Raw genomic sequence first — 13,045 nt, forward strand, 5'->3', positions numbered from 1 at the left:
CATGAGCATGGGGGAGAAAGAGGGCATAGACCCCACATGAAATTTTGATTTAAAAAAATTGTTACAGTAATTAGAAGGCAACATTTTGAGTTGGATGGAAATGCAGAGTTATAAATCAACAATAAACTCAAGGTCAGTTAAGAAAATTGTTATTGGTAATTAATTGTGACATTTTCAAAGTGTTACAGTAAATTCTTGCCTTAACATTGATAGATAAAAGCAGCTGTGTGAAATGTAGTTAAGTCCTTGCAAACAAAACTTTCTCAGTCTGTAGTGTCAGAAAAATGACAAAAGACAGTTCAACATAACTGTATACAATGCTTGGAAAAGTACACAGGGCCCCAGATAAGAACCCAACTTGAGAACAGAGGCTGTGGGAGGAGAGGAGCCATTTATAGTAGAGGAGTAACATTAACGTTGTGAATTGTAATATCCAGAGGTTTTCTACAGTTCAACAAATGTACTGCTTTGTACTGAAATTTACTTTGCAGGTTTCCTCCTCTGGGTACAATTTTCATATGTTGTTTATTTAACATACAGGTGGAGAGCACACCTACAAGGGCTAGTCAATATTAAGGCTGTGCAGACTTTTTTTTTTTTGTAAAGTTTTTATTTAAATTCCAGTTAGTTAACATACAGTGTATTAGTTTCAGGTGTACAATATAGTGCTTCAGAAATTCCACATATCACCCGATGCTCATCACAAGTGCACTCCTTAATCACCATCAACTATTTAAACCATCCCCCCACCCACCTCCCTTCTGATAACCATCAGTTTGTTCTCTATAGTTAAGAGTGTTTCTTGGTTTGCCTCTCCTTTGCCCTTTGCTGGTTTCTTGTTTCTTCGATTCCGCATAGGAGTGTAATTACATATTTGTCTTTGACTTATTTCACTTAGCAATATACCCTTTAGATCCATCTACATCATTGCCAATGTCAAGATTTCATTCTTTTCTATGGCTGAGTAATATTCCATCGTATATATATACACATACCACATCTTCCTTACCCAGTTATCAACTTATGAATACTTGGGTTCTTTCCGTATTTTGGCTATTGTAAACAATGCTGCTATAAACATCGGAGTGCATGTATCCCTTTAAATTAGTGTTTTCGTATTCTTTGGGTAAATTCCTAATAGTGCAATTGTTGGACCATAGGGCAGTTCTATTTTTAATTTTCTGAGGTACCTCCATACTGTTTTTAACAGTGGCTGCACCAGTTTGCATTCTTGTCAACAGTGCAGGAGGGTTCCCCTTTCTCCACATCCTTGCCAACACCTGTTGTTTTTGTTCTTGAGTTTAGCCATGCTGACAGGTGTGAGGTGATAGCGCATTGTAATTTTGATTTGCATTTCTCTGAGAAGAGACGTTGAGCATCTTTTCATGTGTCTGCTGGCCATCTAGATGTCTTTTTGGAGAAATGTCTAATCAGGTCTTCTGCCCATTTTGTAATTGGATTTTTGGGGGAGGGGGTGTTGAGTTTTACAATTTCTTCATATATTTTGGATAGTAACTCCTCACCGAATGCACCAGTTGCAAATATCCTATTCAGTAGGCTGCCTTTTAGTTTTGTGGTTTCCTTTGCCGTGCACCTTTTTCTTTTGATGTAGTTCCAATAGTTTATTTTTGCTTTTGTTTCTCTTACCTCAGGAGATCTATCTAGAAAAAAAAGTTGCTACAGCTGATATCAGAGAAATTACTGCCTATGCTTTCTTCAAGGACTTTTATGGTTTCAGGTCTCACACTTAGGTCTTTAATCTATTTTGGATTTATTTTTTTGTGTATGGGGTAACAATGCAGTCCAATTTCACTCTCTTGCATGTTACTGTCCAGTCTTCCCAACGCTATTTTTCCCATTGGATATTCTTTCCTGCTTTGTTGTAGATTAACTGACCATGTATTTGTGGGTTCATTTCTGGGTTTTCTATTCTGTCGTAGTGACCTATGTGTCTATTTTTGTGCCAGTACAATACTATTTTGTTTGTTACAGTTTTGTAATATAACTTGAAGTCCAGAATTATGACGCCTCCAGCTTTGAGGGCTACGTATATTTAGCAGCAAAGTCCCTGTCCTCATGCAGCTTACATTCTAGTGCATATGAATTCTGGCATGCACACCATTATGCTTGTGTTAAAGGCCAGACCAAACTCTATTCCTAAGTACTATCTAAGTGCTTCTGAACAAAGACGTATCACACCACTTAAGGGTTCTCCACTGTGTGATCTGGTGAAAACCGAGACAGGTTCAATTATTGCTTCAATACCAACTAAACCAAACAAGTATTTTCTCTCTTATGAGACTCGATGATGGTAAGAATTCAGGGTTTCACACAACGTCATTTTGGAGAACTTCTTTCCACACACAATTCCTTCATGTTCTTACCACTCTTGTTACCTTCATAAACCGTACTGCCACCATGAGTTTTGCGATGATGTGAAAGTTTGGATCGCCAACGGAAGCTCTGACCACAGGTCTCACACTTGTAAGGGGTCTCCCCTGTGTGAACTCTCTGATGAGACTGTAGCTGTGAAGAGTGGCGGAAGACCTTGCCGCACACATCACATTTGTACGGTTTCTCCTCACTGTGGACACTCTGATGAACCTTAAGACTCGAGGCCTGACTGAAGTGCTTCCCACACTCCCCACACTTGTAGGGTTTCTCTCCTGTGTGGACCCTCTGATGCATGTCCAGATTCAAGCTCCACTTGAAGCCCTTCCCACACTCCTCACACTTGTACGGCTTTTCTCCAGTGTGCACTTTTTGGTGGGCTTGCAGGTGTGAACTGCGACCAAAGCTCTTCCCGCACTCCGCACACTTGAAAGGTTTCTCTCCGCTGTGGATTCTCTGGTGTGCCAGAAGATTCGCGGCCTGCCTGAATACTTTCCCACACTCCTCACAATTAAATGGTTTCTCTCCAGTGTGGATTCTGCAGTGAATTTTGAGATCTGCTCTACGATTGAATCCCTTCCCACACTCTTCACATTTGTGTGGCTTCTCTCCGGTGTGGATCAGCTGGTGAATCTGAAGTCGGGAACTCTGATTGAAGCCCTGCCCGCATTCCTCACACTTGTAAGGTTTCTCCACGCTGTGCGTCTTCAGATGGGACTGCAGATACGCTCTCTGACTGAAGTCCTTCCCACATACTTCACATTTATAGGGTCTCTCTCCCGTGTGTACCACCAGATGAACCTGGTAACGGGTTTTCGTCCCGAAGTTCTTTCCACACTCGTTGCATCTGTATGGTTTCTCTCCTGTGTGGACTCTCTGATGTGCCTGAAGATTTGAACTCATAGTGAAGCCTTTACCACACACTTTGCATACATATGGTTTCTCACCAGTATGGATTCTCTGATGGGCCCGAAAATGAGAAGGCTGAATGAAGCCCTTCCCACACTCCTCACATTTATAAGGTTTCTCTCGCGTGTGGCCCTTCTGATGGATGTGAAGATTTGTGCTACAGAAGAAACACTTCCCGCACTCCTCACATTTGTACAGTTTTTCTCCCGTGTGGACCATACAATGACTATTAAGTGACGATCTACGACGAAAATTCTTACCGCATTTATCACATTTGAAGGGCTTCTCCCCGGTGTGGATTCGCTGATGTTCCTGAAGATGGGAAGCATGAATGAAGGCCCTTCCACATTGGTCACAACGATAAGGTTTCTCCTCCATGTGCAATTTATAATGAACATTAAGTGCTGACCTACGACAGAAGCCGTTCCCACACTGCTCACATTTGAATGGCTTCTCTACGGTGTGGACTTTCTGATGAGTTTGCAGGCATGAGCTCTGACTGAATTCCTTCCCACACTCATCACACTTATAGCGTTTCTCTCCCAGGTGAACTCTCTGATGAATATGAAGTGCTGAACTGTAACAGAAGCTTTTTCCACACTCACGACATGTGTGAGACTTCACTCCTGAGTGTGCTTGTTGATGAAGATCAAAGTTGGAGACATCACTGAAATATTTCTTAAATTCACTGCACTGATCAGGTTTCTGACCTGTGTGAGTTTCAGACAGTCCGGCCCCAACCTGTCCAGGTGAATCACCTTGTTTGGGGAACTGAGAACTCTTTATCATGGAGCCTTCACACTGGGTTAAGTCACTTGCAATCTGTTGCCAGATCTGCCAGCAGGAAAGCTCTTTGTGTGGTTCTGTTTCTAAAACAGTCTTCATTTTATTTTGGATCTTTCCTCCTGTAAAGACAGAGAATGCAGAGATGTGGACAACTGAAGGCTTTGTTCAGTATTTTCAAGATTTCGCATTTAGGAGAGACCGTAAGACTTTACTGAACCCAGAGAATGTCCAGTCGGTCTTTTCCACCATGTATCACAGTCTCTAATTTGCAAGTGTAGGGAACACCGGAGGGGGGCTAGTGGGCTCCTAATCACTAAGCCCATATTCCCTCCCCCCTCCCCCCATCAACCCTCAGTTTGTTCTCTGTATTTAAGAGTCTCTTATGGTTTGCCTCTATGGCCATTTCTATTGAATTTGAAAGTCAGTGTAGAATATTGAATAGAAAATCATGTAGTTAATAAGTTATGTAGTTAGAAAAGTTATATAGATAATATCAATCAATTAGAACTTCAAGAAAAGCAGTAACATAACCAAATTTTGGATTTATTATATGTCCTAATACCAAATACCTTGAAATATTTATATTTCTGTATTCAAAGTATTCCTGGAAATTCTGCACATGTTCACCTAACCTTATCTTTCTGTGTTGACAGACATTAAATGGATTGGCTACTATTACAAACTTTTGACCACCTCTAATAACTTAAGTTCAGAAATGTGTTTTCTAAAACATTTACCCTATTCATAGTCCCAAGTCTCTGTATTTACATAAAGATTATCTAAACATTTGAAGATTATTTTTTCAATAAACTTTTCAAAAAGTACTTTTCTTAAAACTCAACAATAAGGAAAAAGAACCTGATTAAAAAATGGACCAAAGACCTTCTTAACATCGAAGGGGATCGGGGCGCCTGGGTGGCTCAGTTGGTTAAGCGTCTGACTTTGGCTCAGGTCATGATCTCATGGCTCGTGGGTTCGAGGCCTGCATCAGGCTCTGTGCTGATGGCTCAGAGCTTGGAGCCTGCTTCAGATTCTGTGTGTGTCTCTCTCTCTGCCCCTCCCCCGCTCATGCTCTCTCTCTCTCTCAGAAATAAACATTAAAAAAAAAAAAAAAAACATTGAAGAGGATCTACAGATGGCAATAAGTGTATGACAAGATGCTCCCCATGTTATTTTATGCAAATCCAAACACCAAGATACCATTACACATGTATTAGGATGGCCAAAATCTAGAACACCAACACCACCAGTGCTGGCCATGACGTGGAGCACCAGGAACTCATTCATCGCTGGTAGGAATACAAAATAGTATAGACACTTTGGAAGACAGTTTGGTGGTTTCTTACAAAACTAAACATACCCTTACCATACTCTCCCACTACTGCACAGTTTGCTATTAACCAAAGGGAGCTGAAAATGTACGCCCACACAGAAATCTATACACAGACAAAACCTGGACAAGGTTTATTCACAAGGACCAAACTTTGTTTTTTGTTTTTTTTTTTAAAGATTTCAGGAGTTTATTTATTTATTTATTTAGTGTTTTTATTTATTTTTGAAGGAGAGAGAGAGACAGAGCACGAGCGGGGAGGAGCAGAGAGAGAGGGAGACACAGAATTCGAAGCAGGCTCCAGACTCCGAGCTGTCAGCACAGAGCTCGACGCGGGGCTTGAACTCACAAACCGTGAGATCGTGACCTAAGCAGAAGCCGGACGCTGAACCAACTGAGCCACCCAGGTGCCCCAAGGACCAAACTTTGAATGAACCAAGATGTCCTTCAGTAGGCGGACAGATAAAAATTCACTGTGGTACATACACACAATGGAATATTATTTGGTGCTAAAAAGAAATGAGCTACTAATCCATGAAAAGATATGGAGGAAATGTAAATGCGTATTACTAAGTGAAAAAAGCCAAACTGAAAAGTATGAGTCCAACTATATGACATTATTGAAAAGGTAAAAGTATGGAGACAGTAAAAAGATCAATGGTGGCTAAGGGTTAGAGGGGAGGGATGAACGGGCAGAGGACAGAGGATTTTTTAGGGCAGTGTAACTACTCTATATAATACTATAAAGATGGATATGTGGCTTTATCCATTTGTCCAAGTCTATATAATGTATGATACCATGAGTAAACCCTAATGTATACTATAGACTCAGTGACAATGATGTGTCAATATAGGTTCATCAATTGTATCTGGTGGGGATACTGATCATGTAAGAGGTGAGTGTGTGGGGGTAGGGGATATATGGGATATCTCTGTCTCTTTCGCTCAATTTTGCTGCGAACCTAAAACTGCTCTAGAAAGATAGTCTTTGAAAACACTGCTGAAGAAATGTTTAAAAGGGAAATTCACTCGCCTCCCCGTATGAATAGTCAATTAAAAGCTGTCCCCGTTTCGATCCACTAGACGTGTGGGAAACAGCCTCTACAGAGCCCTGCTTTGGGTCACTTTATTGGAAAGTTACTTCAGCGTCCAGGTGACCTGGAATATCTAGAATGACTTGCAGGTCTGGGAGCAAATACCTAATGGCACACTGACTAAAACGTAGCATAAAGCAGACAGCAGAACTTTATCTTCTACGGGCAAGTTTCCTTCGTGAGGACAAAAGGGAAATAAAGTTGAACAGAAAACATACATGGTTCTAAAACCTGATGGTAATTCAGAGGTCTAGAAAAAAAAGTAAAAACAATAGAGACAGAGCCTGGGAAAAGGAAAAGATGAGGTTATGGTGTAACCTCTGAAAACCAGCCCAACTGTGGGAGTCTGGTCTTGCCAGGAACACTTCCTGGACAGACACATGGATGATTCCTCATGACCTGTAGGTCTCTGCTCAAAGTCAGTCCAGCAACAAGCCACTTTACGGCCCAGCGTAAAATAATCAGCCCTGTCCGCCCCCAGTTCACCTCCGGCAACTCCCATCCTTCCTTATGTTCCATGCACCCCTCTCACCATGTGACTTGCTAGGTCATCTGTCGGGCACCATATGTCTTTCCCACCACAATGCAGCACCAAGGAGGGAAGCACGTTATACCTTGTACGGTGAACACATTTTACACTTTCTGACTTTATAACCAATGTCCAGAACTCTGCCTGGAGTGTGGCAAGTACTCCACAAGTGCATGTTAAATGAAATAAATGAATCCTGGTTCAACTATTCTGGTGAGAGTTGAAGCCACATCCTAGAAAGAAAATATCTTTTCCAGGTAAGTTATTTGATACAGGAAAGGGAAAGAATATTGCAGTTTTGCTGGGAAGCTGAAAAGCTGCACAGGGGACATCGAGAGACGGGGGTACCTCAACCAGGATGCTAACAAAAACAATAAAAGGTGGCAAGCGTCTCTAGGGTGAAAAGAAAGGAAGGCCTATTGCTGGTTCCTTCTGAAGCTTTAGGACTATCTCTGTGATAATAGGATGTGGAAGAACTGTGGATGTATGGATGTGTGGATAACATAACCCACCACAACAGTTTTTCAAACTCAAAAACTTTCGAGACTCTAGTAAGCTGGAAAGATTTAAAAGCTTGTAATAAGCTCTCAGAAAAAAGAACCAGGACAGAAACTCTCAGAGCATCACTGCCAACAGGACAGGTGTCATTATGTGAGATGCCTGTGAAAGTCACATATAAATCTACAACATGCAAAATGTTCTGGTTACAATGAAAGATGTGTTTCTTACTATGGCTCATGCTCAAAAAGACTTGGAAACTTTGCTTCCACAAGTTACCCAGTCCCTAATTAAATTGTTCAAATGGAAAGATAAGTTACTAGAATCTTGGGAAAACGCTAATAGGTGAGTATGTACTTTTTGGTGAGTAATTCCGTTTATGGTTATATTTAACAAACTGACCCCTAAAAGGAGGAGTTGTGTGAGGGGAACAGGGAGTCTCTCTGAGGATGTTGACAATTTTAAGCAGGAAATTTCCTGATTCTTTCTACGTCAGAATGTTCACTAGTTGAAGGGCACCTGGGTAGCTCAGTTGGTTGAATGTCCGACTTTTGATTTTGGCTCAGGTCATGATCCCAGGGTCACGGGATCGAGCCCCGTGTCTAGCTCTGTGCTAAGCATGGAGCCTATGTAAGATTCTCTCTCTCTCCTCTCTGCCCCTCTCCCCTACTTGCTCTCTCTCGGTCTAAAATTAAAAAAAACAAGTTCTAATTAAAACACAATGAATGTTTACTAATTGAAAAGCACCAAATCTTCATTTAAAAAATCAAGGAAATGGGGCGCCTGGGTGGCTCAGTCGGTTGGGCATCCGGCTTCGGCTCAGGTCATGATCTCGCGGTCTGTGGGTTCGAGCCCTGCGTCGGGCTCTATGCTGACAGCTCAGAGCCTGGAGCCTGTTTCAGATTCTATGTCTCCCTCTTCCTCTGACCCTTCCCTGTTCATGCTCTCTCTCTCTCTCTCTGTCTCAAAAATAAATAAATATTAAAAAAAAAAATTAAAAAAAGAATAAAAAATCAAGGAAAAATTGTATGAAATCTATATTCTTTCACATTTGCTTAATGGCTAACTTTGTAGAAAATAAAAAGCATGATCTAGTTTTGAACCAGATGCAGGCAGCATTCGGGTATGTGTCTCCTATCGCTCTCACCTTAAATCTTCCCCTCCGAGGACAGGGAAGGGGAAACCTGGAGGCAGTAACGTGGGTGGGTGCTTTGAAAGAGGCAAATGGGCTGCAGATGGCAACTCTTCAAAAGGAAGGCAGCTTGCAACCTGGCTGATACTGCCTGATACAGTAGAAGAAACATAGAAGAAGAAAGAGGAAACATATCTTTCTTCCTTCTGTTGGGGGATCTGAGAACAGGACATCAGAATCCTCATTCCAGGGGCGCCTGGGTGGCTCAGTCGGTTAAGCGTCCGACTCTTGATTTCGGCTCAGATCTCGATCTCATGGTTCATGAGTGTGAGCCCTGCATCAGGCTCTGTGCTGACAGTGCGGGGCCTTCTTGGGATTCTGTCTCCCTCTCTCTGCCCCTCCCTGGCTTGCTCTCTGTCTCAAAATAAATAAAAATAAATTTAAACACAAAAACAAAACCAAAAAAAGAGACGTTTAACCGACTGAGCCACCCAGGTGCCCCAAGCATCTGGCTCTTGATTTCAGCTCACGTCGTTATCTCATAGTCATGAGATCAAGCCCTGCATCAGGCTCAGCACTGGGTGTGGCGCCTGCATGAGATTCTCTCCATCCTCCCGCCCCTCTCCCCAGGACACACATGCTCTCAAAAAAAAAAAGAAAAAAAATTGTCATTCCAAAAGTATTCTTCCCAGAAATGAAAATGCTCCCCTGAGGCGCCTGGGGGGCTCAGTCAGTTAAGCTTCTGACTTCTGCTCAGGTCATGATCTCACTGTCTGTCAGTTTGGGCCCCGTGTCAGGCTCTGTGCTGACAGCCGAGAACCTGGAGCCTGCTTCGGATTCTGTGTCTCCCCCTTTCTCTGTTCCTCCCTTGCTCATACTCTGTCTCTCTCTCAAAAATAAACAAACATTAAAAAAAAATTAAAAAAGAAAAAAAAAAAAGAAAATGCTCCCCAACAGAAGGTTCCAAGAAAGCCACAGAGCACAGAGACAAAGCATGTTACTCAGTATGACCACAAGCACAATGCTTACCAGTTGCCCTGGGACACGGGTCAAGTGCACATACCCAAACACACTTTCATGCCAAGGGCACCCAAGAAAGTAACAAACAGAAAGAAACTGGATAGGCATTCATCAGAAAACAAACAATGTTCTGCAACATCCTTCCTTCGCTCTGGTTTGCACACGACCTATAGCTATCTCCAGGACCCATGGACACGTGGAGGTCTCCTTTCCATTAGCACATTCACGAAGCCAATACATGTTTCCAGAACACCTGCCACATACCAGACGATTCTAGGCACTGAGAATAGAGCAATGAACGAAAGAGGCAAAATCCCTCGCCGGGGTGGGGGGGGAGGGGATCAAACTCCAGCGGGGACAGAGAGGAGATGAACAAGCAAACAAAAACGTATGAGGCACAACCTAAGGCAGAACAAGAAAAGTAAAGAGGGTGATGTTTTACTTAAGTTGGTCAGAGAAGGCCGTTCCTGTGACATTAAAACTGAGCAGACACAGAAAGGGAGGAAGGAAGGAGGGAGGGAAGGAGTGAAGGGACAAAAGGATTTCAGGCAAAAAAATATGTCAGAGAGAGCCACAGAGAGTAAGGAAGGGCTCTGAGGCAGAAGTATGTGTAGTAGGCAGATTAATTGGCTCCGGAAGAATCCACGTCCTGATTTTTGGAGCCTAAAATACGTTAAGTATATGGCAAAGAGGAATTAAGGCTGCAGATGGAAATGAAGGCTGCTAATCAGCTGACCTTAAAATGGAAGACTATCTTCTATTGCCCAGCTGGACTCAAGGCAATCAAGAGGATCCTTCACAGTGCAAGAAAGCTACGGAAGAAGGGCGGAGGAAGGCAATGTGACCACAAGAGAACGGGCAGGGAGAAGCAGGGTGTGGCGGTGAAGACGAAAGAAAGGGGCCGTAAGTTCAAAAACGGGGGGCAACCTCTAGAAGCTGAAAAAGCCAAGACACAGATCCTCCCCTAGAGCCTCCAGAAAGAAATGCAACCGTGCAGACACCGCGACTGTGGCCTGGTTAAGAACCATGCCACACTTCTGACCCAGAGAAGCGTAATCAACCGTGTTGCTCTAGGCCATGAAGTGCGTGGCAGTTTGTTCCGGCAGCAGGCGCTAGAGCGTCCCTGGCAGGTCTGGGAGCCCCGAGGGGCATGGTGTGGGTGGGCGAGGCGGAGCGAGAGGAAGGGGACGGGCGAGGTATTCAGAGAGGAAGTGGGGGACTCAAGAAGCCACTTCGAGAGGTTTCAACTCCGGGAAAAATAAGCCCCAAAGGGTCTTGAGCAGAGGAACGGGGCTCTGACTTCCAGTTCCTACGGATCACACGGGCTGCTACGCGGAGAACAGACAAACAAGAGGAAGCGTGGAAACAGGCAAGCGGCTGAAAGGATTCAAGAAACAGTTTAGCAGTTTGGACCAGGTGACAGCAAAGGGGGCGGAAAGAAGCGAAGACACACAGGAGAACACCTACGAGGACTCCCACCTGCTTGGCTCTTACCTGATTTCTCTCGTCTGTGGCTTGCTAGCATCGTCCAAAGCGTTTTTACCTTCTCTAAGCGGAATGTATCATGTTTGAAGAGGCGGTGCTTTGTGAACATGCAAAGTCCGTATTTATAACGAACACATTACAGGCGCTTGGGTGGCTCAGGTGGTTAAGGATCTAACTTTGGCTCAGCGCATGATGTCATGGTTTGTGAGCTCGAACCCACTTCAGATCCCCTCTCTCCTTCTCTCCGCCCCTCGCCCACTCACGTGCTTGAGCACACATGCTCCCTCTCTCAAAACTAGAAAGACATTTAGAAATAAATAGAACGCACACACTAAAGGTACAATCGACTGAACATTTGGATTCCTGCACATACTGATCAATTAATCAAAACCAGCATTTTTCAAACATTTTTAAAAACGTGGCCCATATTGGGGCACCTGGGTGGCTCAGTCGGTTAAGCCTCCGACTTCGGCTCAGCCCATGATCTCGCGGTTTGTGGGTTTGAGCCCCGAGTCGGGCTCTGTGCCGACCGCTCAGAGCCTGGAGCCTGCTTTGGATTCTGTGTCTCCCTCTCTCTGACCCTCCCCTGCTCACACTCTGTGTCTCTCTCTCAAAAATAAACAAACACTAAAAAAAATAAAAAAAACCAAACAAACATGGCCCGTATTTCAAGACCCAGACATACATGCAGAAACGTGCATTACAAACACCTATTTCTAACCAATGTCTATTTTCACTAAATCTCCCACCAGGCTCCTACACCACTGACAAAATTGGCGGGAGATCTTGCTGCAATATATTCTGTTCTAATGAACTGAGATTTCCCACTTTATGTTATTACAAATTGTTAGTACACCATAAATACAAGGGACCATTTCAAGACCCCCAAAGCTTTGAACACACAAACACACAAAGCCAATCCAGGAAGCTGACACTGAGTCACAGAGCGCCTGTCCTCACCCAGAGAGAGCAGGTTCCGGAAGTTCTCCAGCATCACGTCTCCATACAGCTTCTTCTGGGCGGGGTCAAGCAGCCCCAGCTCCTCCTCCGTGAAGACCACAGCCACGTCCTTGAACGTCACTGCCTCCTACAACACCAAGCACACATAACCTCAATCTCGCACCCAATGGCCACTGGGAGCGGGGCAGCACGGAAAAGCTGGAGAGGATGGTGGGACGTAGTTCCAGAGTGTGAGGGGCTCAAGTCCATCTGTAGGCTTCCAGGCGCTTCTCCTTCTACCCTGCCAATGCCACGGTGAGTTTCATCAGCCTCACCAAAATGTGTGGCAATGACAACGTCCTTGTGTTTTTGTGTCCTCGTGGAGTCTACTTACAACGTCCTTGTGTTTTTGTGTCCTCGTGGAGTCTACTTACAAGTAACCGCCAAAAACTCTAAACACGCATCCTGGACAACACACGTTTTACTTCGCGACGCGTGGTGCTGACTGCCCCAGAAGCATTCAGCAATTTAGTTCAAACGTTTGACAACACCCACCTTCCTCCTCTCACACACGCACGAACCCTATCACTTTGCTTTCACATGTGCCACTAACGAGCTTTTGCTAACCTTGTGGGACAGCTCCGTGGTTCTCCCATGTAATGTTCGGCATCATGTTCCGGAACCAGCAGGCCTCTGTGCGATTCCCAAGGGCCTGTGCCTTACTAGCTGTGTGACTTTGGACAAGTCTGTCCATGTGCTTGAGTTTCTTCTCCGTATGTGGTCCTTCTGTGACAGAGCTCCTTCAAGGATTAAACCAGGGAATATCCCTAGCACTTGGAACAGTGCATGGCACAGAATAAGTGCCTAACAGACCTTTGTTATTATTCATATTATTTCTTCACGTTGCCATTATCAACAACTATCTCATCAGG

General features: G+C 44.0%; 1 protein-coding gene across 1 annotated transcript in view; it reads right to left on the bottom strand.

The window, feature by feature from the left end:
• Positions 1–1,954: 1,954 nt before the first annotated feature.
• Positions 1,955–13,045, bottom strand: part of LOC102970337 (zinc finger protein 234) — a 43,884-nt gene continuing 32,793 nt past the window's right edge. Inside the window, 2 exon segments of the mRNA XM_042970084.1 lie at positions 1,955–4,205; positions 12,135–12,261. Of these exon segments, the coding sequence (XP_042826018.1) occupies positions 2,338–4,205; positions 12,135–12,261 (1,995 nt within the window). The 3' untranslated portion in view covers positions 1,955–2,337.

This window comes from Panthera tigris, chromosome E2 (assembly GCF_018350195.1).
Source record: "Panthera tigris isolate Pti1 chromosome E2, P.tigris_Pti1_mat1.1, whole genome shotgun sequence".
NCBI lineage: Eukaryota > Metazoa > Chordata > Mammalia > Carnivora > Felidae > Panthera > Panthera tigris.